Source organism: Saccopteryx leptura, chromosome 2, assembly GCF_036850995.1.
Source record: "Saccopteryx leptura isolate mSacLep1 chromosome 2, mSacLep1_pri_phased_curated, whole genome shotgun sequence".
In the NCBI taxonomy this organism is placed as follows: domain Eukaryota; kingdom Metazoa; phylum Chordata; class Mammalia; order Chiroptera; family Emballonuridae; genus Saccopteryx; species Saccopteryx leptura.
In genome coordinates, this window is record NC_089504.1 from 288,204,567 (window position 1) to 288,229,779 (window position 25,213).

General features: G+C 40.6%; 1 protein-coding gene across 2 annotated transcripts in view; it reads left to right on the forward strand.

Moving 5' to 3' along the window:
* Positions 1-25,213, forward strand: part of NUP210L (nucleoporin 210 like) — a 146,830-nt gene that overhangs the window by 70,936 nt on the left and 50,681 nt on the right. For both annotated transcript variants that reach the window (XM_066362390.1, XM_066362391.1), the window contains exons 12-17: positions 300-455; positions 4,939-5,137; positions 9,360-9,505; positions 16,752-16,973; positions 20,258-20,431; positions 21,213-21,405. In XM_066362390.1, the coding sequence (XP_066218487.1) occupies positions 300-455; positions 4,939-5,137; positions 9,360-9,505; positions 16,752-16,973; positions 20,258-20,431; positions 21,213-21,405 (1,090 nt within the window). The remainder of the gene's footprint in view (positions 1-299; positions 456-4,938; positions 5,138-9,359; positions 9,506-16,751; positions 16,974-20,257; positions 20,432-21,212; positions 21,406-25,213) is intronic.

Sequence of the window (25,213 nt, forward strand, 5' to 3'; positions counted from 1 at the left end):
TTCTAAAAAAACTTGGTACGCTTTCTCTTCCATTTATCCTTTTCTTGTGAATTTTATAAAGTTTTGTTAAGCTTCTTTGTGCCCTTTATTGACTTTTGTGGTACTGCTGTTACATTACCTCCTTTTAGCATTTCCTTTCCCCTTTTTTACTATAACATCACAGTTTCTTCATGTGCCCAGAAATAATTTATTTTATATTTCTAGTATTTCTTAAACTTTATTTTACCAGATTTTACATCTTTGCTTAAATTACATTTTTCTCCCATAGTAACCAACTAAAAGGTTGTGTTTTTTCACAGGTAGAGGGTGGCAGTGGCAACTTCACCTGGACCTCTTCTAATGAAACAGTGGCTATGGTGACCACTAAAGGAGTGGTGACTGCAGGTCAGGTCAGGGGCAACAGTACTGTGTTGGCCCGAGATGTACAAAACCCCTTTCGATATGGAGAAATTAAGGTAAACAACTCTCCAAAAAAACCTTCTTATTGCCCCTGAGGCATTGCTGTCTAAATTTATTTATTTTATTTTTATTTCTCTGCTTTTTATGCTGTCTAAATTTAAGTACAGTCATACATTAAAAAAATTTTTTTTAGTCCAAATTGGCTATTTAAGAAAATGATGCAAAAAATTCAATTTGGAAGTACATATTCCTTAAATATTCTTAAACCTGGATTAAATCCTGCTTCACTTAATAGTCAGTTATTTTATTTTATTATAATTTTTTTTTTTTTGTATTTTTCTGAAGCTGGAAACGGGGAGAGACAGTCAGACAGACTCCCGCATGCGCCCGACCGGGATCCACCCGGCACGCCCACCAGGGGCGACGCTCTGCCCCTCCAGGGCGTCGCTCTGCCGCGACCAGAGCCACTCTAGCACCTGGGGCAGAGGCCAAGGAGCCATCCCCAGCGCCCGGGCCATCTTTGCTCCAATGGAGCCTCAGCTGTGGGAGGGGAAGAGAGACAGAGAGGAAGGGGGGGGGGTGGAGAAGCAAATGGGCGCTTCTCCTGTGTGCCCTGGCCGGGAATCAAAACCGGGTCCCCCGCACGCCAGGCCGACGCTCTACCACTGAGCCAACCGGCCAGAGCCTATTATAATTTTTTTAAGTGAGAGAGAGAGACAGACCAAAAGGGAGAGAGATGAGAAATACCAGCTCGTAGTTGCAGCACTTTAGTTGTTCATTGATTGCTTCTCATACGTGCCTTGACCAGGGTGCTCCAACCAAGCCAGTGACCCCTTGCTCAACCAGCAACCATGGATCATGTTAATGATCCCACACTCAAGTCAGTGACCCCACACACAAGCTGGTGAGCCCACATTCAAGCCAGTGAACTCAGGGTTTCAAACCTGGGTCCTCAGTATCCCAGGTTGATGCTCTATCCACTGCACCAGCATCTGGTCAGGCCCAGTTATTTAATGTCTGTGTTTTCTCATCTCTAAGATGGGGATAATAATAGTATTATATCAAAGGATTATTGTCAGAATTAAATGAGATGATGTTTACTCCAATGCTTGGAATATATTCAATAATTAATGATATCTGTTTTTACTGTTGTATTTTGTTATTAACATATATATGACTTTCATAATAACTTTATTTCTAGTTCAATATATTTGTCAGCCTTGCTTCTAAAAGATTGAAAACTCTTTTATTTATTTATTTATTTTTAGAGAGAGAGCTGGAGAGACAGACAGTGACAGACAGACAGTAAGGGAGAGAGATGAGAAGCATCAACTCATAGTTGCATCACCTTAATTGTTCATTGTTTGCTTTCTCATATGTGCCTTGACCAGGGGGATGCAGCAGGGCCAGTGACTCCTTGCTCAAGCCAGCGACCTTGGGCTCAAGCAGTGGCCTTGAACTTCAAGCCAGTGACCTTTGGGTTTAAGCCAGTGACCATGGGATCATGTCTATGATTCCACGCTCAAGCTGGATGAGCCCGCACTCAAGGGGCTCATCCTCTGCATCCCAATCTAATGCTCTATCCACTGTGCCACTGCCTGGTCAGGCTACAGTAACATATTAAAAGTGGGAGAAAACCAGGAAAATGGTTATATAATATAGTAGGCTTGACCAGGAGGTGGCGCAGTGGATAGAGCGTCAGCCTGGAATGCTAAGGACCCAGGTTCGAAAGCCCGAGGTCGCTGGCTTGAGTGCAGGCTCATCCAGCTTGAGTGCAGAGTCACTGGCTTGAGCATGGGATCATGGACATGACCCCATGGTCACTGGCTTGAGCCCAAACGTTGCTGGCTTGAAGCCCAAGGTCACTGGCTTGAGCCGCTGGCTTGAACAGGGTGTCACTTGCTCTGCTGTAGCCCCCCACCCCTGTCAAAGCACATATGAGAAAGTAATCAATGAATAACGAAGATACTGCAACGAAGACTTGATACTTCTCACCTCTCTCCCTCCCTGTTTGTCTCTCCCTATCTGTCCCTCTCTTTGTCTCTCTGTCTCTGTCACACACACATACACACACACACACACACACACACACACACACACACACAAATTGTTCCTTGCAAGACTTAGTGTTTTGTTATCATTCAGTATTTATTGAGTATCCTTGAGCACTTAACACCATACTAGGTACTGTAGAACCTTCACAGAAAACATCTCTACTTTAAAGAATCTAAAATCTGCCTGACCTGGAGTGGCACAGTGAATAAGTGTTGACCTGGAACTCTTGAGGTCTCTGGTGCAAATCCCTGGGCTTACCCAGTCAAGGAACATATGGGAGTTTTGGAGTCTGGGATGTCCAAAAGCAAGGGACCAGCAGATACAGTGTCTGGTGAGGGAATGCTTCCTGGTTTATAGAAGGCTGTCCTTTTGCTGTAAACTTACATAGTGAAAGGGACTAGGGAGCTCTGTGGGGTCTCTTATATAAGGGCACTAATCCCATTTATAAAGGCTCCACCCTAATGACCTAATCACCTCCTAAAAGCCTCAGCTCCTAATACCATTATTTTGGGGGTTAGGATTTCAATATGTAAATTGTGGAAAGAAAGGCAATCTATAGCAAAGACAGTATAAAAGATATTATTTAAAAGCCATCAAGAAAAAGTAGGGGGAAAAAGAATTCCTCTGTATCAGAGATCAACAAACTTTTCATGTAAAGAGCTGTATGGAGCCTGACCAGGTGGTGGCACAGTGGATAGAGCGTCGGCCTGGGATGCAGAGGACCCAGGTTCGAGACCCCGAGGTTGCCAGCTTGAGTGCGGGTTCATCTGGCTTGAGCAAAAAGCTCACCAGCTTGGACCCAAGGTCACTGGCTCGAGCAAGGGTTTACTCGGTCTGCGGAAAGCCTGCGGTCAAGGCACATATGAGAAAGCAATCAATGAGCAACTAAGGTGTCGCAACAAAAAACTGATGATTGATGCTTCTCATCTCTCTCTCGTTCCTGTCTGTCTGTCCCTATCTATCCCTCTCTCTGACTCTCTCTCTCTGTCCCTGTAAAAAAAAAAAAAAAAAAAAAAGCTGTATGGAAAATATGTTAGTGTTTGTATACAGTCTCTATTTTATATTGTTCTTTGTTGTTGTTTTTTTATAACCCTTTATAAATATGAAATCTATTTTTAACTTACAAAAACAAAGAAAATTGTGTACTGGCCATAATTTGCCAGAACCTGTTCTATGGTGTTAGATGCTTTAGAGAGGTCAAATCAGTTGATCAAGGACTGAAATGAGTGACATGTTCAGCACTTACTACACACACACATACACCTACACATACATATGCGTGTATATATTTAAAGATTTTATTTATTGATTTTACAGAGAGAGGAAAGATGTGGGAACAAGTTGCTTCACTCTAGCTAGTTCATTGGTTGCTTGTCATATGTACCTTGACCTGGCAAGTCCAGGGTTTCAAATTGGTGACCTCAGCATTCCAGGTCAGCACTTTATCCACTGTGCCACCACAGGCCAGGCTGTATCAGTTATTTGGGTAGGGGGGGAGGCTTGAACAACAGAAATTTATTTTCTTACAGTTCTGAAGGTTTGCAGTCTGAGATCAAGCTATCAGCCAAGTTGTTTCTTTTGGGGCCCTTCTTTTTTGCTTGGAGAGACTTATCCTTGTGTCTTTTTTTTTTTTTAATTTTTTAATTTATTGTGTTAACTCGGGGCTCTGGCTTGTGGCTCAGTGGATAGTGTCAGCTCAGCATATGGACATCCCAGTTTGATTTTCAGTCAAGGCACACAAGAGAAGCGACCATCGGCTTCTCCCCCCCCCCCCTTCTCTCCCTCTTCCCCTCCCACAGCCAGTGGCTGGATTGGGTTGAGCATGGCTCCAGGCACTGAGGATAACTCCATTGGAGCACATCAGCCTTAGGCACTAAAAATAGCTAGGTACTCAAGTATCAGCCCCAGATGGGATTGTTGGGTGGATCCTAGTTGGGGCACATGCAGAAGTCTGCCTCACTATCTCCCCTCCTCTCACCTAAAATAATAATAATAATAATAATAATAATAATAATAATAATAATAATAATTTCTTGTGTTGACATGGTTTATTTATAGTATATTTTTGTATATAAAACATACATATATGTTCATGTATGTCTGTATTTAAATATTTAAGGAATGCTTCTTTTTGAGAGAGTGAGAGAGAGAAACACAAAAGGAGGGGGAGGGTGAGAAGCATCAACTAGTAGTTGCTTTCACTTTAGTTGTTCATTGAGCTTCTCATATGTGCCTTGACTGGGCTCTGCCAGTGTCCCCTTGCTCAAGCCAGCAGCCTTGAACTTTTCATGCCAGCAACCTTGGGCTCAAACTGGAGAACTTTGAGATCATATGGATAATCTCCTGCTTGAGCCAGCAACCCCATGCTGACTAGCCCGGTTTTAGAGGCAGCAGCCTCACCATTCCAGATTGACACTTTATCCACTGTGCCACCACTGGTAAGGCTAACATACGTTTCTTGAAGGATGAATATTTTCCCTCTAGATATATGTCCTGAAACTGAACAAAATGGAACTGTTACCATTTCATGCTGATGTGGAGATTGGCCAGTTTATAGAAATCCCCATTGCTATATATCACATAAATCAGGATACCAAAGAGGCCATCGCATTTACAGACTGCTCTCATTTATCTTTGGATCTAAGCATGGATAAGCAAGGAATCTTTACTCTTCTCAAAGAAGGTAAGAGTAGGCTTTTTAGTATCTACTTTGTCTTTGAATTAAAGGGCAAATCTTCAATTCAGAAACTACAAATTATAGTCTAAATTAACATGTTACCTTTTCTTTACACTACCTTTTTTTTTAAGTGAGATGTGAGGAGATAGTGAAACAGACTCCTACATGCACCCCAGCTGAGACCCATCCAACAACTGGTCTGGGGCCGTTGCTCAAGTACCAGCTATTTTTAGCACCTGAGGCTGATGCACTCAGACCAACCTTCTAGCTATCCTCAGCACTGAGGGCCACACTTGAACCAATTGAGTTACTGGCTGCAGGAGGGCAAAAGGGAGACAAGGGGGAGAGGGAAGGGTGGGGAAGCAGATAGTCGCTTCTTCTGTGTGTCTTGACTGGGAATCGAACCCAGGATATCCATATGCCAGGCCAACGCTCTATTCACTGAAGCCACCAGCCAGGACCTACACTACTTTTATTTATTCTGTCAACTACTTTACAGTAAGTATTGTAATGTAATGTAGAAAGAAACAAATGCACAGAAATTGAATAACATATCCAGGGTTCATTGTGGCCAGACAATATCAGGTTTTAGTTCATATTAAGATGTTCTGTTTCTATCTTCAAGCTCTTTTCCTCTTTCTTTCTTTAACATATATACCGTACCTCTTCTAAGAGGAATGTAGTACCATTTAATATATTTATAAAATTTATTTTAAAAAAAGAGAAAATATATTTTTTACTTTTTAAAGATTTTATTTATTGATTTTACAGAGAGAGGAGAGAGAGGTGTGGGGGAGCAAAAAGTATCAACTCATAGCTGCTTCACTTTAGTTGTTCATTGATTGCTTGTCATATGTGCCTTGACCAGGCAAGCCTAGGGCTTCAAACTGGCAACCTCAGCATTCCAGGTTGATGCTCCATCCACTGCGCCACTATAGGCCAGGCAAAAATAGATTTTTCTGATCAACAAAGAATATGAATAAGTTATTCATGAAGATCAATATCATTTTTCTGTTATTGAACTTCATATTTAATCCTGATTACCATTGTTTTTCATCAATATTAATGACAGTAGTAGCATTTACTTAACATTTAGTCTTGTGAGGCTCTTTTCTGGATACTTTCTATATATTAACTCATTTCATTCTCACAGTACATCTATATGATTACCATCAATTTGGACTTCTCCCTTGTCCTTGCTAATTATACTATATAGTATTTCTCATATCTCTCTCCTATCCTCCCCTCCCCCTGCTCCTCCCCTCTCCTCCCCATTGCTCTCCTCTCATCTCCTTTCCTCTCTAACCTCAGGCTAGCTCTCTTAATTTTTAGGCCTCATTTTCTGTCACCTAGAACATAACAATATCCTCCTAGCCATTCTTTTAAAAATATTTTTGAATGGGGAGGAAAGAGATTGATTTGTTGTTCCACTTGTTTATGCTTTCACTGGGTGCTTCTTGTATGTGACCTGACCAGAGATCGAACCTGCAACCTTGGTATATCAGGACAATGCTCTAACCACCTGAGCTACCTGGCTAGAGCCTCCTCCTCATTACTCTTGCCGTTGACAGTCATGGCTATCAGATGGATCTTCATGAAGCTTAACTTTGATACTGCTTTTCCTGCTCAAAACTTTTGAGTTGCTTCTCTGCCAGTGGAATAGAACCAAAATCCATTTAGTTTAGTGTTCAAGGTCCTCTTCAATATAAACCAGCCCCACTTTTTATAAATCTATACTTTGGCTTCATATTGGCTCTAGCTAAACCAACCAGTTTAGTTTAAATTTCCCATTTACCTCCCTCATATATTGCATTTGTATCACTTCTCCTGTGTGCCCTGCGAACCTGGGACATCCATATGCCAGGCGGACACTCGACACTGCGCCATCGTGTCAGGGCTTTGTATTGCATTTATATTTTAATCTTTGTTCATTCATTTGTCAGCTTGAGAAACTCTCTTCTACATCTTTATTTTTTTAAGAAAATTTTTCTTTTTTAAATTTTATTTATTTTTATTATGGTGACACCAGTTAACATAATTATACAGGTTTCAGGTGCCTAATTCTCCAACACATCTCTGTACACTGTACTGTGTGTTCACTCCTCCAGTCAAGTCCTCGTCCATCATTATTCATCCCCCTATACCTTCCTCCATCTTCCCCATTCCAGCAATCACCACAGTGCTGTCCATGTCCTTAAGTTTTTTTTATCCTTTTTTGTTTTATCCCTCTACCTCCCTCACCCACCCACTCTCACAGCTGTCAGCCTGCTTTCTATGTATGAGACTGTCTCTGTTTTGCTTGTTAGTTCCTTTTGTTTGCTAGATTCCATGTATGAGTGAAATCTATCTAAAAGTTTCTCTATCTAAAACTTCCTTAATCTCCCAAGGTAAAAGTAATCTTTCTGTTTTCTAGACTTGTAAAATGCTTATAATTTTCTACTAATATATTTTTTTTGACAGAGACAGAGAGAGAGTCAGAGAGAGGGACATATAGGGACAAACAGACAGGAAGGGAGAGAGATGCGAAGCATCAATTCTTCGTTGCAGCTCCTTCGTTGTTCATTGATTGCTTTCTCATATGTGCTTGACCGGGGGGCTACAGCAGAACATGTGCCCCTTGTTCAAGCCAGTGACCTTGGGCTCAAGCCAGTGATCATGGGGTCATGTCTATGATCCCACGCTCAAGCTTGTGACCCCACACTCAACCTGGTGAGCCCGCACTCAAGCTGGAGACCTCGGGGTTTTGAACCTGTGTCCTCTGCGTCTCAGTCCGACGCTCTATCCACTGCACCACTGCCTGGTCAGGCTTTACTAATATTTTAATTTATGTAAATATTCACTTTCCTCTTCTAAACTATCTGCCTTGAGGTTAGGGTCTTTGGATCTTTGTTCAAATTTATGTCCTCACTGTTCATAGAATTGTGGCTTACATGACATATATCTGTTAATAGAAGGAACAGATTTTTTTTTAAGTGAGAGGAGGAGAGATAGACAGACTCCTGCATGTGCCCTGACTTGGATCCACCTGGGATGCTCAGATCAACCAAACTATTTTTAAGGCCTGAGGCTGATGCACTCAGGACCAACCAAACTATCCTCAGTGCCCAGCTGATGCTCAAACCAAATGAGCCACTGGCTGTGGGAGGGGAAGAAGAAAAGAAAGGGAAGAGCGAGGAGGAGAATAGCAGATGGTTGCTTCTCCTGTGTGCTCTGATGGGGAAGCAAATCTGTGATGTCCATACACCAGGCTGATGTTCTATCCACTGAGCAAACCGGCTAGGGACAAAGAAACAAAGCTTTTTTTTTTTTCTTTTTTCTTTTTTTTTTTTGTATTTTTCTGAAGCTAGAAATGGGAAGAGACAAGTCAGACAGACTCCCGCATGCGCTGACCGGGATCCACCCAGCACGCCCACCAGGGGGCGACACTCTGCCCACCAGGGGGCGATGCTCTGCCCCTCCGGGGCGTCGCTCTGTTGCGACCAGAGCCACTCTAGTGCCTGGGGCAGAGGCCAAGGAGCCATCCCCAGCGCCCAGGCCATCTTTGCTCCAATGGAGCCTCCCTGCGGGAGGGGAAGAGAGAGACAGAGAGGAAGGAGAGGGGGAGGGGTGGAGAAGCAGATGGGCGCTTCCCCTGTGTGCCCTGGCCGGGAATTGAACCCGGGACTTCTGTACACCAGGCCGATGCTCTACCACTGAGCCAACCGGCCAGGGCTGAAACAAAGTTTTATATCAACTTGTTATATATCAATTGGGACTTAGTAGTTAGTGTATGAGATAAAGATTTTTTATCTGATTTTTTTTTTTTTTTTTTTTTTTTTAGAGAGAGAGAAAGGAAGGGAGAGAGAGAGAGAGATCGATTTGTTGTTCACTTGTTTATGTATTCATTGGTTGATTCTTCTATGTGCCCTCATTGGGGATTGAACCTACAACCATGGTGTATCACGACAATGCTCTAACCAACTGAGTTACCCTGCCAGAGCCACGATATTTTTTATATGTATTAAGATTCTTTTTATTTCTATAGATGGGTTTCTTTGAGAGCTTACCCAGTCAAGGCACATGTGGGAGTTAATGCTTCCTGCTCCTCCTCCCTTCTCTCTCTCTCTCTCACTCACTCTCTCTTCTCTCTAAAATGAATAAATAAAATCTAAAAAAAGTTTATATTGATATATAAAAAAGAAAGAAGCAAGCTTATTATCCTACTGAAATCATGCTATTTGATTTGCAGGTATTCAAAGACCTGGACCAAAGCACTGTTCCAGTACACACATAGCAGCCAAATCTCCAGGCTATACTCTGTTAACAGTGAGCGTAACTGAATATGAAGACTACTTGGAAAGCAGTGCCACGTTTGCTGCTTATGAACCCCTAAAGGTGAGCTATTTTACAATAAGGAACTGGAATATTTTTTCATGAACACCACTATATCCACTAGGGGCTTCCTAGCTATTCTGTGATCTCTATCAAAGATCAGTGATATTAATATTCTCTTTACTTACGACTCTTGTTTTTAGACCTACAGCTCTCTCATCAAACCTGAGTATCAGTCTGGGTTTACTCCCTCATTTTCTGCCCCAAGAATATCTTTAGGTTGTATCAACAAGTTTTAGATATTCCTTTATCTTCTTTTAATGAGGTATAAAATATGTAAAGTATACTATGATATAAATGTACTTTATGTATAAAGTCTACATAAAGTACATAATTAAAATTTTTTCATATGCACATATGCTCTGTAAGCACCACACTGAATAAGATACAAATTAATATACTCTCTTTTGGAGAATTCTGAAAGAAAACATTCTATCCTAGGGAGGGAAGTTGATCATCTTTTACCCTTAGTACTTACGGATTTTTAGTACAACAGTTATTATTTTGGGCACTAAGAATTGGCCCTTTATAACTGGAACATTATGACAGGTGGTGGCTCAGAATAAAAGTAGATAGAGCCTGGTATGCTTTCTACATATTTGATTCCTTCGGGAACTAAAATTGATGTCTATAAATTCATGCTGATGATACTGACAAATCTGACTTAATGCTCCTGGCACAGAGAGGTACCCATAGGGGAAAAGTTAACACTAATGAAAGAAGCAAGCTGCCTGACCTGTGGTGGCTCAGTGGATAGTGTTCACCTAGAACCCTGAGGTTGCCAGTTCAAAATCCTGTGCTTACCCAGTCAAGGTACATGTGGGAGTTGATGCTTCCTGCTCCTCCCCACTTCTCTCTCTCATTCATTCTCTCTTCTCTCTAAAATGAATAAATAAAATCTAAAAAAAAGTTTATATAAAAAAAGAAAGAAGCAAGCTAAGTTGTAATTTTAAAAGAATAACTTGCTCATTAAAATTTGCATTTTAAGTTTGCCTCATTGCACATTGTGCATAAGTATTAAACATATGATTTGAGCATATTTCACTTGTCCTCTTAGTTAATTGCCTAAGTAAAAGTGCTTAGCTGTGGCTCACTGTCATTTCACTAGTTTTTTTCTTTGTTTTTATCATTATCCATAGCCTTATTTTTTATATTTATTGAGTGTTTACAAATCAGATTTCCCCTGAATAAAAACTAACCCTAAAGGAGAGGAAGTAAGATGATTTTCTTTTCCCACCTAGTGCTTTGGTTACATATTTCCTTTTACCTGCTACTATACATATATGGTCTACCTTTGTTATCAATGTTATGCTTCAGTATATGAGATAGTTATCAATTTGTCCTTTTAAATATCATACCAATTCAGTTGACTGATTAGTTTGGGCTACATATTAGGAGAAAGCAACAGCTTTTGTTTTGCTCTCTCAGGGAGACCTTCAGGGAGGCTCTTCCCCTCTGGGAGTCTTGTTTGTATGGCACTCTGTACTTGGGCTTTCGTAACACTCATTATACTCTTTACTTACTTCAAATCTGTCTTTCACAGACTATGAGTTGCACTGTGAAGCAGAACCTTATTTTTTTATTAATTTTAATTTATTGTGTTTACATAGATTCAAGTGTCCCACCGAATATATCTCCCCCCCAACCCCTTTGTTCCCCTCGACACCCTGCTTGCCCCCTTCCCCCAACACCTTCCCCCCTTCACTCCAGGGTTTGCTGTCCTGCTCTCTATAATGCTGTGTTATGTATATATAATTTCGCTAATGTCTTTCCCTTCTCTGATCCCATCCTCTCTTCCCCTTTCCCTCTGACCTCTTTCCCTCTGGTCCCTTTGATCCTGCCTCTGCTTCTATTCTGTTCCTCAGTTCACATTGTTCATTAGATTCTTCAAATGAGTGAGGTCATATGATATCTTTCTTTCTCTGCCTGGCTTATTTCACTTAGCATAATAGCTTCCAGGTCCATCCATGTTGTCGCAAAAGGTAAGATTTCCTTCTTTTTTACGGTCACATAGTATTCCATTGTGTATATGTACCACTGCTTTTTAATCCCCTCGTCCACTGACAGACTCTTGGGCTGTTTCCAGACCTTGGCTACTGTAGACAATGCTGCAATAAACATGAGGGGTGCATTTCTTCTTTTGGATCAGTGATTTGCTATTCTTAGGATATATTCCTAAAAGAGGGATAGCTGGGTCAAAAGGCAGTTCCATTTTTAATTTTTTGAGGAATCTCCATACTGTTTTCCACAGTGGCTGCACCAGTCTGCATTCCCACTAGCGGTGCAGGAGGGTTCCCTTTTCTCCACATCCTCATCAGCACTTATTATGTGTTGTTTTGTTAATGAGCACCATTCTGATGTGTGAGGTGGTATCTCATTGTTTTAATTTGCATTTCTCTAATGATTAGTGATGTTGAACATTTTTTCATATGTCTATTGGCCATCTGTATGTCCTCTTTGGAGAAGTGTTTATTCATTTCTTTTGCCAATTTTTTGATTGGATTGTTTACCTTCCTGGTGTTGAGTTTTACAAGTTCTTTATAAGTTTTGGTTATTAACCCCTTATCAGATATATTGTTGAATATATTCTCCCATTGTGTGGTTTGTCTTTTTATTTTGTTCATATTGTCTTTAGCTGTACAAAAGTGTTTAGTTTGATATAGTCTCATTCGTTCATCCTGTCCTTTATTTCACTTGCCTGTAGAGATAAATCAGCAAATATATTGTTGCGAGAGATGTCAGAGAGCTTACTGCCTATGTTTTCTTCCAAAATGTTTATGGTTTCATGACTTACATTTAAGTCTTTTATCCATTTTGAGTTTTATTTTTGTGAATGGTGTAAGTTGGTGGTCTAGTTTCATTTTTTTGCAAATACCTGTCCAATTTTCCCAACACCATTTGTTAAAGAGACTGTCTTTACTACAATGTCTGCTCTTACCTCCTTTGTCAAATATCAACTGTCCATAAAGGCATGGGTTTATTTCTGGGTTCTCTGTTCTGTTCCATTGATCTGTATGCCTGTTCTTATGCCAGTACCAAGCTGTTTTGAGTACAATGGCCTTGTAGTATAACTTGATATCAGGAAGTATGATGTCACCCACTTTGTTCTTCTTTTTCAAGATTGCTGAGGCTATTTGTGTTCTTTTTTTTGGTTCCATATAAATTTTTGAAATATTTGTTCTATATCTTTGAAGTATGTCATTGGTATTTTAACAGGAATTGCATTGAATTTATAAATTGCTTTGGGTAATATAGATATTTTAATGATGTTTATTCTTCCTAACCATGCACATGATATATGTTTCCACTTGTTTGTATCTTCCTTGATTTCTTTTATCAGTGTTTTATCATTTTTCCAAGTACAAGTCCTTTACCTCCTTGGTTAAATTTACTCCTAGGTACTTTATTTATTTATTTTTTTTGCAATAATGAAAGGGATTGTTTTCTTAATTTCTCTTTCAGACAGTTCATTGTTGGTGTATATAAATGCCTCTGATTTCTGAATATTAATTTTATATCCTTCCACCTTGCTGAATTCATTTATCAGGTCCAGTAGTTTTTTGACTGAGACTTTAGGGTTTTCTATGTACAGTATCATATCATCAGCAAATAATGATAGTTTTACTTTTTTTCCAATTTGGATGCCTTTTATTTATTGCTGTGGCTAGAACTTCTAGAACTATGTTGAATAAGAGTGGTGAAAAGGGACACCCCTGCCTTGTTCCTGATCTTAAGGGAACTGCTTTTAATTTTTGCCCATTGATTATGATGTTGGTTGTGGGTTTTTCATAGATGGCCTTTATTATGTTGAGGTATGTTCCCTGTATTTCCACTTTGCTGAGAGTTTTGATCACAAATGGGTGCTGGATTTTATTAAATGCTTTTTCTGCATCTTTTGATATTATCATGTGATTTTTCTCCTTCCTTTTGTTTAAGCATTGAATCACATTGATTGAATCCTAACAATCATTATTTTAAACTCTGCATCTGGTAATTTGGTTACTTTTGTCTTATTCAGTTCTTTTTCTTGGGATTTCTCTTGTTGATTCATTTGGATTGCATTTCTCTGTCTTCCCATTTTTTCTGTGTGCTGATTGCAAGCTTGCTGGGTTAGGGCAGCTGAGGTTGGTACAGGGAATGTGGCCCCTCCTCCAGGGCTTAATCCCTCAGGCTCTGCTGGTTTCTCAGATTTTAATTCTCCCTAACAAGGTGAGCTGCATAAAAGTCTTAATTTCCCTGCTGTTTGTTTGCTGAGCCCAGCAGGGAACTTCTGTGATTAGGATAGGGGTAGTGGGCGTATCCTGCTCTTTGGTCCCAGTTGAAACTATCCAGGCCTTTTTTTTTTCTGTGTGGTAAGTCCACAGGAATGCAGTGGGTGTGACCTCTGGGAACCAGAAGGTGTGGTCTACCCAGTTACTCTCCAGGGGCAAGGTGCATTCTCTGTATCAGAAGGGGGAGGTGTAGCTCAGGTCTCCCTGGAAACATGAGTCACTGCCCCTCCCCTTTACTTCCTCCTTTCCCAATGGCCTTTTGTGCTGATTGGAGCTGGAGAGATTTCTGGAGCTGGGTCAATTTGCCTTATGCTAGACTCATGCTGGATGGAGGAACTGCCCCTCCTCCTGCATATGGCCACCTCAGTATTGGAGAATGACTCAGCAAAGGTATTCTTCTCCCCATCACCATTTGTGTCCCTGTGCCTCGATCTCCCCACTCTCCTCATGCAAGACCAGTCCTCTCAGCCTTCCTCACCCTTGGAGCCCCAGGCAAGTGGCTGTGAGCGAGAGTCTCTGCACTGGTCCTTTAAGGCTGCATTCACTTTTACACAAGCTATTTCCCGCAGACAGAAATCCTGCTCTTCTCCCAACTCAATGCTCTCAGGCTGTCTCCTCTAGTCTCTGGGTCTCTAGACTGGGGCTCCAGTCCTGTGGCTGAGGATCCCTGCCTCCCAGAGTCTCTCTCCCTGCTGTGAGAGTTCTTCTGGACCCTTAGCCACCCTTCGCTCCTGGGAGCAGGGAAGCCCCAACCACATCCCCGCACTTCCTACCAGTCTTGGTGTGGTTTCTTCTGTGCTCCTTGGTTTTCAAGTCCTCTTCTTTTAGTCCAAAGTTGGTTTTTCATGATGATTGTTCTTAAATTAATTTATAATCCAGTTTGGTCCTGGGAGATGGCAGTTTATATGTCTGCCTACTCCACTGCCATCTTGGAATCCCTTTTTTTAAAAAAAAATTACAGTTAACATACAATATTTTATTCATTTCAGGTGTACAACATAGTGAGTAGACACTTACATACAGGCAGAACCTTATTTGGCTTTCTATTACTATGTTCTAGTAGGTAATCAATGAATCAAAATCGAATCAAATTATATATACATTATTTAAGAGAATGTGGCCATTAGACATAGGAATGTTTAACTTTAATAGTATTTAATAATAAATATGACTGACTAGTTCAGAAAGAAATACTAAAGCATGGTATGCTTACATTTTTAAAATGATTACTTCAACTCTGTACTGTATTTTGTGACTTAGTCGCTCTTGTAGACACTGTGTGCCATACAAAAATAACCTACACTTTGAGAATACTTCATTCTCCTAAAACCCATTTTCTCATCTTCAATGGGATACCACTCCTCTAATACTGAAATGAAAATACTTGTCTTGATTACCTCTTAGGTAAGAGATCTTTGAGAATTATAATAAGAGTATAGGTGTACTATTTTTATATTTCAGGGCAGAATTTCTTTGATACTTTAGTAAAATATTCAGTTTAAATGCTTATTCAGTATTTATTCAATACCTTTTATGCGCACAACGTTGTACTAAGTTCCACTGAGGAATAGAAATTATTTTTTAAAATTTTAGACATAAGATACATTTTTCTCTTAAGCTTATATAACTAGAGAACATAACAAGAATTATGAGACATACATATGAGGCATTTGACACATTTAAATAGCACTAGGAGATGAATAAGTATACAAATGAATGGTAGAGGCCCTGGTTGTTTGCTCAGTCAGTTAAAAGCATTGTCAGCCTGCCTGACCTGTGGTGGCACAGTGGATAAAGTGTTGACCTGGAATGCTGAGGTCACCGGTTTAAAAGCATCGTCAGAAAAAACTAGGTTGCAGGTTCCATCCAGGTGAGGGCACACACAGGAAGCAGCCAATGAGTGCACAACTGTGTGGAACAACAAATGAATGCTTCCCTTCCCCCACCCCTCTCTCTCCCTTCACCCTTTCCCTTCCTGTCTCTCTCTTCCTGTCTCTCCCTTCTTCTCTCTGTCTCTCTGAAAATAAAAAAAGAAATTAAGCCCTGGCCTGATAGCTCAGTCAGTTGGGGCGTCCTCCCGATGCCAGAGGTTGCTGGTTGGATTCCCCAGTCAGGGTACACAGAGGAGCATCTTCATGTTCCTGTCTCTCTCACTCTCCCCCCGCCTCTCTCTCTATATATATTATTTTTCTATCTATCTATTTATCTATCTATCTATCATCTATCTATCTATCTATCTATCTATCTATCTATCTATCTATCTATCACAGGGGTCTCAAACTCAACTCAGCATGTGGGCCACAGAGCAAGATCACAGCCATTCGGCGGGCCGCACTAGGTCTACAAAAGGCAACTGTTACGCAACACTTTCCTCGCTGCAGTTGAAAACAAAAAAAAATCAGTACAACAAGCACAATCGTACATGCAGTTTACTCAATGTCACAAAATGACCAGAAACTGTAGTTCGCATCACAACTGCTGTTAACTAAGCTAATATCTAGCTAGGATGCTTAGAGAAATGAAAAATACAAGTAGGCCCCTAGGCTTACTTAATTTTATCCAAAATATTTTGAACTTCGTGGATTAGTCTGCGGGCCGCACAAAATTGTTCAGCAGGCCGCGAGTTTGAGACCCCTGATCTATCATCTATTTTAAACGAATGATAACTATAAGAGCTTAAAAGGTGCAGAAGTGGGTGTGGTGTTGGTAAAGTGACACGAGTTAGGCTTGAATGATAGATAGGATCAAAATTAGTACATAGAAAAATGAAAGAAAACAATTTAAAAATTTTTTTAATTTAGTACAGAAGTTGAGAAGCATTCCAACTGAATGAAGTGAGAGGCATAATGTGTATGTTTCATAGTTTAGGAATTAAGTCTAATGTCATTTTCAGCAGAGTGAAATAACTAGTTTTTCACTTTAGAAAACTGTTGAATAACCTAACCTTATCAAGGATTAATTTCTTTAAATGTCATTAGGCTATAAACCCTGTGGAAGTGGCATTGGTGACATGGCAATCTGTGAAAGAGATGGTGTTTGAAGGGGGCCCTCGTCCATGGATCTTGGAACCCTCCCAATTCTTTTTGGAGTTGAGTGTGGAGAAGACAGAGAAAATGGGAATAACACAAGTCCGGCTGCCAGCTAAGAGAAAACAGAACCAGTATATCTACCGGGTCCTATGCCTGGATTTAGGAGAACAAGTAGGAAAATGATCCTTTTCTAACATTTCTTTTAGCAATACTATTCCAAATCTTTTGTACTCCTATCCATTCCTTTTCAGATTCTAATAGATTTAGTTTATGAACTAGATAAGAAAATTCTAATTATTGATTAAAGGATCTTTTTTTAAAACCTTATTATCCTTTAAAAATATACTAAAGGTTTTGGTTTGCTTATCTGAGAATTTTAACAGTTCACTAACTAAAAGATTCAAGATCTATCTGTAGTAATGAACTTATTTCACTATAATTTATTTTCTTGTTGTCTAGACTGGAGAGCATATAGTTTTCCACCTCCAAAGAGTGCAGGGGCCCAGGCTGGACAGCTCGATTAGTCGGAGCGTCGTCTGGATAGGCACAGATTGTTCATTCTGTCCTGCTCAGGGCACATATGGAAATAGACCAGTGTTTCTATCTTCCTCTCTCTAATGTCAATCAATAAATTAAAAAAAAAAATTTTTTTTTTTGCCTGACTTTTGGCGGTGCAGTGGGTTAAGCACTGACCTCGAATGCTGAGGTCACTGGTTCAAAACCCTGGGCTTGCCTGGTGAAGGCATATGTGGAAAGCAGCTACTATGAAGTGATGCTTCCCACTTCTTCCCCCTCTTTATCTCTCTTTCTCTAAAAAAATAATAATAACAATAAATCAAAACATCTTTTATTGTGCAAGGAAGGAAAATATAGTGTCATCTATGGTTAATAATTTTGAAAAAACAGATCTATGCTGATAAGAGTAACAAGTATGGTACCCTTTACCAGTGGAATCAGTTTTGATTTTTTTTTTTTTTTTTTTTTTTTCTTTTTCATTTTTCTGAAGCTGGAAACAGGGAGTGACAGTCAGACAGACTCCCGCATGCGCCCGACCGGGATCCACCCGGCACGCCCACCAGGGGTGGTGCTCTGCCCCCCAGGGGGCGATGCTCTGCCCATCCTGGGCGTCGCCATATTGCGACCAGAGCCACTCTAGCGCCTGAGGCAGAGGCCACAGAGCCATGCCCAGCGCCCGGGCCATCTTTGCTCCAATGGAGCCTTGGCTGCGGGAGGGGAAGAGAGAGACAGAGAGGAAAGCGCGGCGGAGGGGTGGAGAAGCAAATGGGCGCTTCTCCTATGTGCCCTGGCCGGGAATCGAACCCGGGTCCTCCGCACGCTAGGCCGACGCTCTACCGCTGAGCCAACCGGCCAGGGCCTCAGTTTTGATTATTTTTAGAGGTAGTGATGGATCCATATACAGCTGTGCCCTACTTCGATCAAAACCAGTAACAAAGGTTTAGAGTTGACTAGTGTTGTGAATGCAGTGTATGACTATGAAACACAACCCAGATAACCAGGCTAACAGGGCTATCAGTGTATAATTTTAGCTTAAGAACTGTGCTGTGCCCTGGAGGGATAGCTCAGTTGAATAGAGCATCCTCCCAAAGCACAAAGGTTGTTGGTTTGATCCTAAGCCAGGGCATATATGGGAGCAGATGGATGTTCTTGTCTCTCTCTCTCCCTCTCCTTTCCTCTCTCACTAAAATCAATAAAAAAAATAAAGAAGAACTGTGCTGTAATCACTTGAGCTTCTTTTTAATATCTCTATGAATCTAATATCTAAATGAAAGTTATTGTAAATATGTCTAGCTGTTAGCAATTTCAGGCCTAACTACCACCCCCCGTCTTTTTTTTTTTTTCTTTTTACAAGTAAAGGAAGAATTTATTGGCCATGAAGGAATAAAGTCAGAGGAAAGGAGACCTTGGAGACAGGTTCAGGAGGTTAGCCCAGGATAAGCTGCTGCCGCCCATGCTCTCCTAGTTGCAAGTCTCCTGGGGCCCCTTAGACTTAGGAGAAAGAAGAGCAAGGACAATGCACCTGGGGGAAAAAAGGGGGGATGGGAGGAGGAAGGTGGCAGCATGGTTCTGGAAGGGGGGGGTGCAGCCTAATTACCCTCTTTTGAAGCTCTATATTTTGTTTTCACGTTCTGTTATTCATCAGTACTGCTACCAGAGACTAGTTGAAACAGGAATGCATTTTTTACTCTTTACCAAATGGTAACAAAAGATTTGGTGGACAAGGAAGCAAGGGGTCACTGGCTTGGCACAAAATGAGAAGCAATTTATGAACAACTAAAGTGACACAACTACAGTGCTTTTCATCTCTCTCCTTTCCTATCTAGTGTATTTCTCTCTCTCTCACTTAATAAAAAAAATAAAATAAAAAATTAAATTCTGTAGTCACACTAGTCACATTTCATGAGATCACTAGCTAAATATGAACTGCTCATAGTTACCGTATTGACAGCACTGCTCTAGAATATAAGCTCTAGGAGAGCGGGGATCCTGGCTTTTAATTGTTTTAACTTAGCACCTGGATGAATACCTGACACACAGGTGGTGCGCAAAAATTATGAATAAATCTTTGTGTACATAATTTTTACTGGTTTCCTTTATATATATTTCTCAAAACAGAATTGCTGGAACTAAGGATATATACTTTTTTTTTCTTTTTCCAAGTGTGAGGAGGGGAGATAGACTCCCACATACACTTTGACCAGGATCCACCCAGCAGCCCCCATCTAGGACTTATGCTCTGCCCATCTGTGGCCATGCTGGCAACTGAGCTATTTTTAGTGCTTGAGGCAGAGGCTCCACAGAGCCATACTCAGTGCTCAGGGCCAATGCACTAGAACCAATCAAGCCAACGCTGTAGGAAGGGAAGAAAGAGAGAGGGAGAGAAGGGGGAGCGGGAGGGGTGATGCAGATGGTCACTTCTCCTTTGTGTCCTGACCAGAAATTGAACCCAGAACATCCATATGCCGGGCCAATGGTCCACCACTGAGCAAACTAGCCAGGGCCTAAAGGATATATACATTTTGCCAACATTCTGCAACATTATCCTTCAGAAAAGCTATAACAATCAACATTCTGATCAGCAGTAAATGACTGTCTTTTTTTTCTACACCTTTATCCATATTGCATATTATACTTGATAACTTAATAAACACTATATAGCATCTTGTTTTTTTAAAAAAAAGATTTGATGGAGGAAAAGACTGAAGTAGTTGGTCAGTTATATTTTTTATTATTCCTTTTGTTTTCAGATTTCCATAATACCCTTGTTTCTCTTAGCACAGATGATTAAAACTATAATATCTTTAAGGAATTTGCCTGATTATAATGTCCAAAAGGACTCTATACCAGAATTTGAATAATTCAAACACATTGAAATTGACACAACTGATATCAAGTATCTACCCACAATTATCTCTTGCTTTGGTGTTTCCTTAAAGGTTCTGACATTTCGAATTGGAAACCACCCAAGTGCCCTTAACCCTAGTCCAGCTGTAGAAGTTGTGCAGGTACACTTCATATGTGCCCACCCTGCCAGCATGTCAGTAACCCCAGAATATAAGGGGCCATCTGGTGCCCAGCCATGTCCTCTGCCACAGCACAACAAACAACTGGTAAGTTCAGTTCCAATTAACTTAGCACTTTTGCCTTATATGCTGTAGAGATAAATGATCTGAAATAATCTTTTGTCATATTCAAGCTAAGGAAACTGTTTTATTTATTCTCTGATAGTGCATGAGAAGAAGTAATTGAACTAACTTAGAATTGACTACATCAAATGATACTTAGTGACTTTGCTTATAGTGCCTAGTCATTTTGTAATTATTGGCAATAGACAATTCAGATCTCTCTAAATAAATTCCAAGTAGATTTTCTAATTTCCTTCCATATCAAATCTTTTAATAGCATTATCTAAGTAATAGAATTTACTACTCCAAACCCATCATGAAGAATAATGATAAGCAATGTATATACTTTTAAAATATCTATTTCTAAACTTATCCAACCCATATAGTAACGTGAGCTTGGTAAACCCTGAGCATAGTACAACTGAGTGACAGTAAGGAGAGCAGAGTTAGTAGGTAGGCAACTTAGGAGAATGATACCATTCTTAGGAAATAAATGTTGAAATATTTAGAGATAAAGTGCCATGATACCTATGTAATTTTGCCAAATACACACACGCTGGGAAAGGGAGAGAAAGTAAATGGTGATTCCAGATGAAGTATGTACAGGTATTCATTATACTATTCTTTCAACATATGTGGAGGTTTGAAAATTGTCAAAGAGTAAAATTGGGAAAAAACATGATCCCTAGCTTCAGGGTGGTTATATTACCAAGCTTCTTAACATACTGGGGGTTTTTTCTTTACTTTCTTTTTTATTTTAATGCAGATTCCTGTATCAAGCCTAAGGGACACAGTCCTGGAATTGGCAATGTTTGATCAACAAAGGAGAAAGTTTGATAATTTTAGTTCATTAATGCTAGAATGGAAATCCTCAAATGAAACACTAGCTCATTTTGAAAAGTATAATTCAATGGAGATGGTAGCAAAGGATGATGGCAGTGGGCAGACTCGATTACATGGTATTGTGAAAATTTATGAATGCTTTTATATACCTGCTAAATGTAAATGGGTCTGCATTAAGTATTTCTTTTTTTCTCTCTCTCTCTTTTTTTCCTTTGTATTTTTCTGAAGTTAGAAGAAAGGAGACAGACAGACTCCCACATGCGCCTGACCAGGATCCACCTGGCATGCCCACCAGGGGGCAATGCTTTGCCCATCTGGGGGGTTGCTCCGTTGTGGCTGGAGCCATTCTAGCGCCTGAGGTGGAGGCCATGGAGCCATCCTCAGCGCCTGGGCCAACTTTGCTCCAATGGAGCCCTGGCTGTGGGAGGGGAAAAGAGAGATAGAGAGGAAGGAAAGGGGGAAGAGGGAAGAAGCAGATAGGTGCTTCTCCTGTGTGCCCGAACCAGGAATTGAACCTGGGACTTCCACACACCAGGCCAATGCTCTATTGCTGAGCTAACTGGCCAGGGCCTACATTAAGTATTTCTCTGTGGGTGATGGTTTATTTCAGATTTTGTCAGATATCACCATTCATCTTTGATCTTTGTATTTTTTAAAAAACATAACAGATTTTCTTGTTTGCAGTGCTAAGGTCTAAGGTCCAATATTTTTCATAAGAACATAAAATTAAGTTATTTTAAGATGTATTGATTGCCTATTATTTGCCTAAGATTATGGAAATATTCATTTGTCAGCCAATATTTATTGAATGGCTTCTACATGTAAGACCATGTACGAGGCACTTGGAGATATAGTGCTAAATGAGCAATCACAACCTTTGCCTTCATAGACATATAGTCTAATTGATGAAGCCAGAGTTTTAACATTATATTTGTGTTAGGTGTCTGGAAGGGCAAAATGGGATGCTTTAGGTTAGGAGCTTATATCAGGAGAATCTAACCTAGTTTAGAACAAAAAAGGCTACCCTGAGAGAGTGACATATATGCTGAGACCTGAAGGGATGTTGGAAACAGGAAATAGAAAGAACGAGCTGAATAAGGTAAGTGAGACTGACTTAAAGAGGGGATTAGTGGCACCAGATGAGGTTCTAGAGGGCAACACGACCTCATGCACAATTTCTAATAAGACTCTGCTTGTGTCACATTTGTTGATGTGCCATTCACCAAAGCAAGCCACCTGACTAAAGCAGATTCAGAGTGGGTGAGGACCACTCAAGGGTATGGATACCAGCAGACATGACTCACTGCAGGCTGTTAATATAGCAATCTCCCTCACATTAATCCCCAAAGTGAAGAAGACAGTGGTACAAAGGATAAGTTTTAGGTATCTGGTATGAGCATTTGGATGAATAGTATAATCATTCAGTAGAATAAGAAACACCAGATATCTGACCTGTGGTGGCACAGTTGATAAAGCATTGACCTGGAATGCTGAGGTCGTTGGTTCGAAACCCTGAGCTTGTCCAGTCAAGGTACATATGACAAACAACTACTATGAGTTGCTGCTTCCCACTCCTCCCTACCCTCCTTTTGCTCTCTCTCTCTCTCTCTCCTCCCTCTAAAAATCAATAAATGATTTTTTTTAATTTTTTTTTTTTTTTTTTTTTTTTTTTAGTGAGAGGAGGGGAGGCAGAGAGAGCCTCCCACATGCTCCCAGACTGGGATCTACCTGGCAAGCCCACTAGGGGGCAATGCTCTTCCCATCTGGGGCCCTTGATTCGTTGCAACCAGAGCCACTTTTTAGCGCTGGAGGTGGAGGTCATGAAGCCATCCTAAGCACCCGGGGTCAACTCGCTCTAATCAAGCCTTGGCTGCAGGAGGGGAGGAAAAGAGGAAGAGAGAGAGAGAAGTGAGAGGGGGAAGGGTGGAGAAGTAGATGAGCACTTCTCCTGTGTGCCCTGACTGGGAATCGAACCCGGGACATCACATGCTGGGCTGACACTCTACCACTGAGCCAACAAAAAAGATTTTAAAGATTTTAAAATCTTTAAAAAAAAGAAAGAGCCTGACCAGGTAGTGTTGCACAGTGGGTAGAGCGTTGACCTGGGACACTGAAGACCCAGGTTCCAAACTCCAAGGTCATCAAATTGAGTGCAGTCTCACAAGCTTGTTTGGAGGGTTGCCAGCTTGAGCATGAAATCATAGATATAACCCCATGGATGCTGGTTTGAGCCCAAAGGTCGCTTGAGCAAGGGGTCACTGGCTCAGCTGGAGCCCCTGGTCAAGGCACATATAAGAAAGCAATCAGTGAACAACTACAGTGCCGCAACTACAAATTGATGCTTCTCATTTCATCTCTCTCCCTTCCTGTCTGTCTCTGTCTTTGTCTCTCTCTCTCTCCCTCGCTTAAAAAAAAAAAAGGAAAAAAAAGAAAAGAAAAGAAAAAAAAACAGCAGAGAAGGAGAAATAAGATTTAGCCTGACCTCTGATGGCGCAGTGGATAAAGCGTCAACCTGGGAACACTGAGGTTGCCGGTTCAAAACCCTGCACTTGCCTGGTCAAGGCACATATGGGAGTTGATGCTTCCTGCTCCTTCCCCCTTTCTCTCTCTCTCTCTCTCTCTCTCTCTCTCTCTCTCTCCCTCCCTCCTCTCTAAAATGAATAAATAAATAAAATAAATAAATAAAATTAAAAAAAAAAGATTTAGTCCTTTCTTGCCCACAGGAACTTAGGTAGAGAACATGACAACATGATACTAATATATAGATAATACTATAATATTATATATATAAGACTAATAGTATGATATAGTTAGTGTAAAAAGTAGTAGAGAAGAAAAGATGTCCTTTTTACCCTATAGCAATCAATTACCAAATACCTTTAGTGTTAACTTTTTTTTTTAGAAGTATCAACTCATAGTTGCTTCACTTTTTTTTAAAGACTTTATTTATTCATTTTAGAGAGGAGAGAAGGAGTAGAGAGAAAGAGAAGGGGGGAGGAACAGGAAGCATCAACTCCCATACGTACCTTGACCAGCAATCCCAGGGTTTCGAACCGGCAACCTCAGCGTTCCAGGTTGACACTTTATCCACTGTGCCACCACAGGTCAGGCTAGTATTTAACTTTTAAATACTTTTTTGTTTCATTCCTTCCTGTCTAACTCCATCATTGATGTACTCATCACCTCTATCCGGTATTACTACAGTAGCCTCCCAACTGATCTCATTGTATCTCTGCTACTCTCTAGCCCATCCTAGTCTACACTACTGTCCAGAATGATCTTTCTAAAATACAAATCAAACACTTATTGCATTCCTACTATAGTCTAGGCACAGTTTTAAATCCTGAGATTATAACAGTAAATAGGTGAAGCAATAAGCTCTCTAACATCAAAGCCTGTACTCTTGACCACTACCTACACTGTCACCATATTGTCTTCAGGTACCCTTCGTGTCTTTCAGGATAAAGTTCATATGCTGCAGCTTAACATACTGACTCCTGCCTACTTCTTTGGCTTCACCTCTTAGTAGCCACCCACATATACCCTACATTTTTCTCATATTCAACAACTTTAGGTTCTTAACCATGACAAAGCTTGTCATACCTCTTTCCTTTGTAGGTGTTCTATGTTCTCTTTTCTTGCAGTTTCACTGGGCTAAAATCTTCCTCTAGTGATCTAGGAGTTTTCTCTTCCTCTGTACTCTCAATCTAAGGAAAATATTCCTTTTTCTGTGCTATTATATACTCTATATATCTGTGCTCTGTTCATACTTCTATAACCACACTGTATTGCGTGGTTACTTTCCCTCTCAGTTTCCTTACTAAGCTGTGGATTTCTTTGAAGACAAGGATTGTGTTGTTTTCTTCTTCATCTCTGTGTCCTAATTACCTGGCATACTACCTAGAAGTTAGTAGACCCTCCATA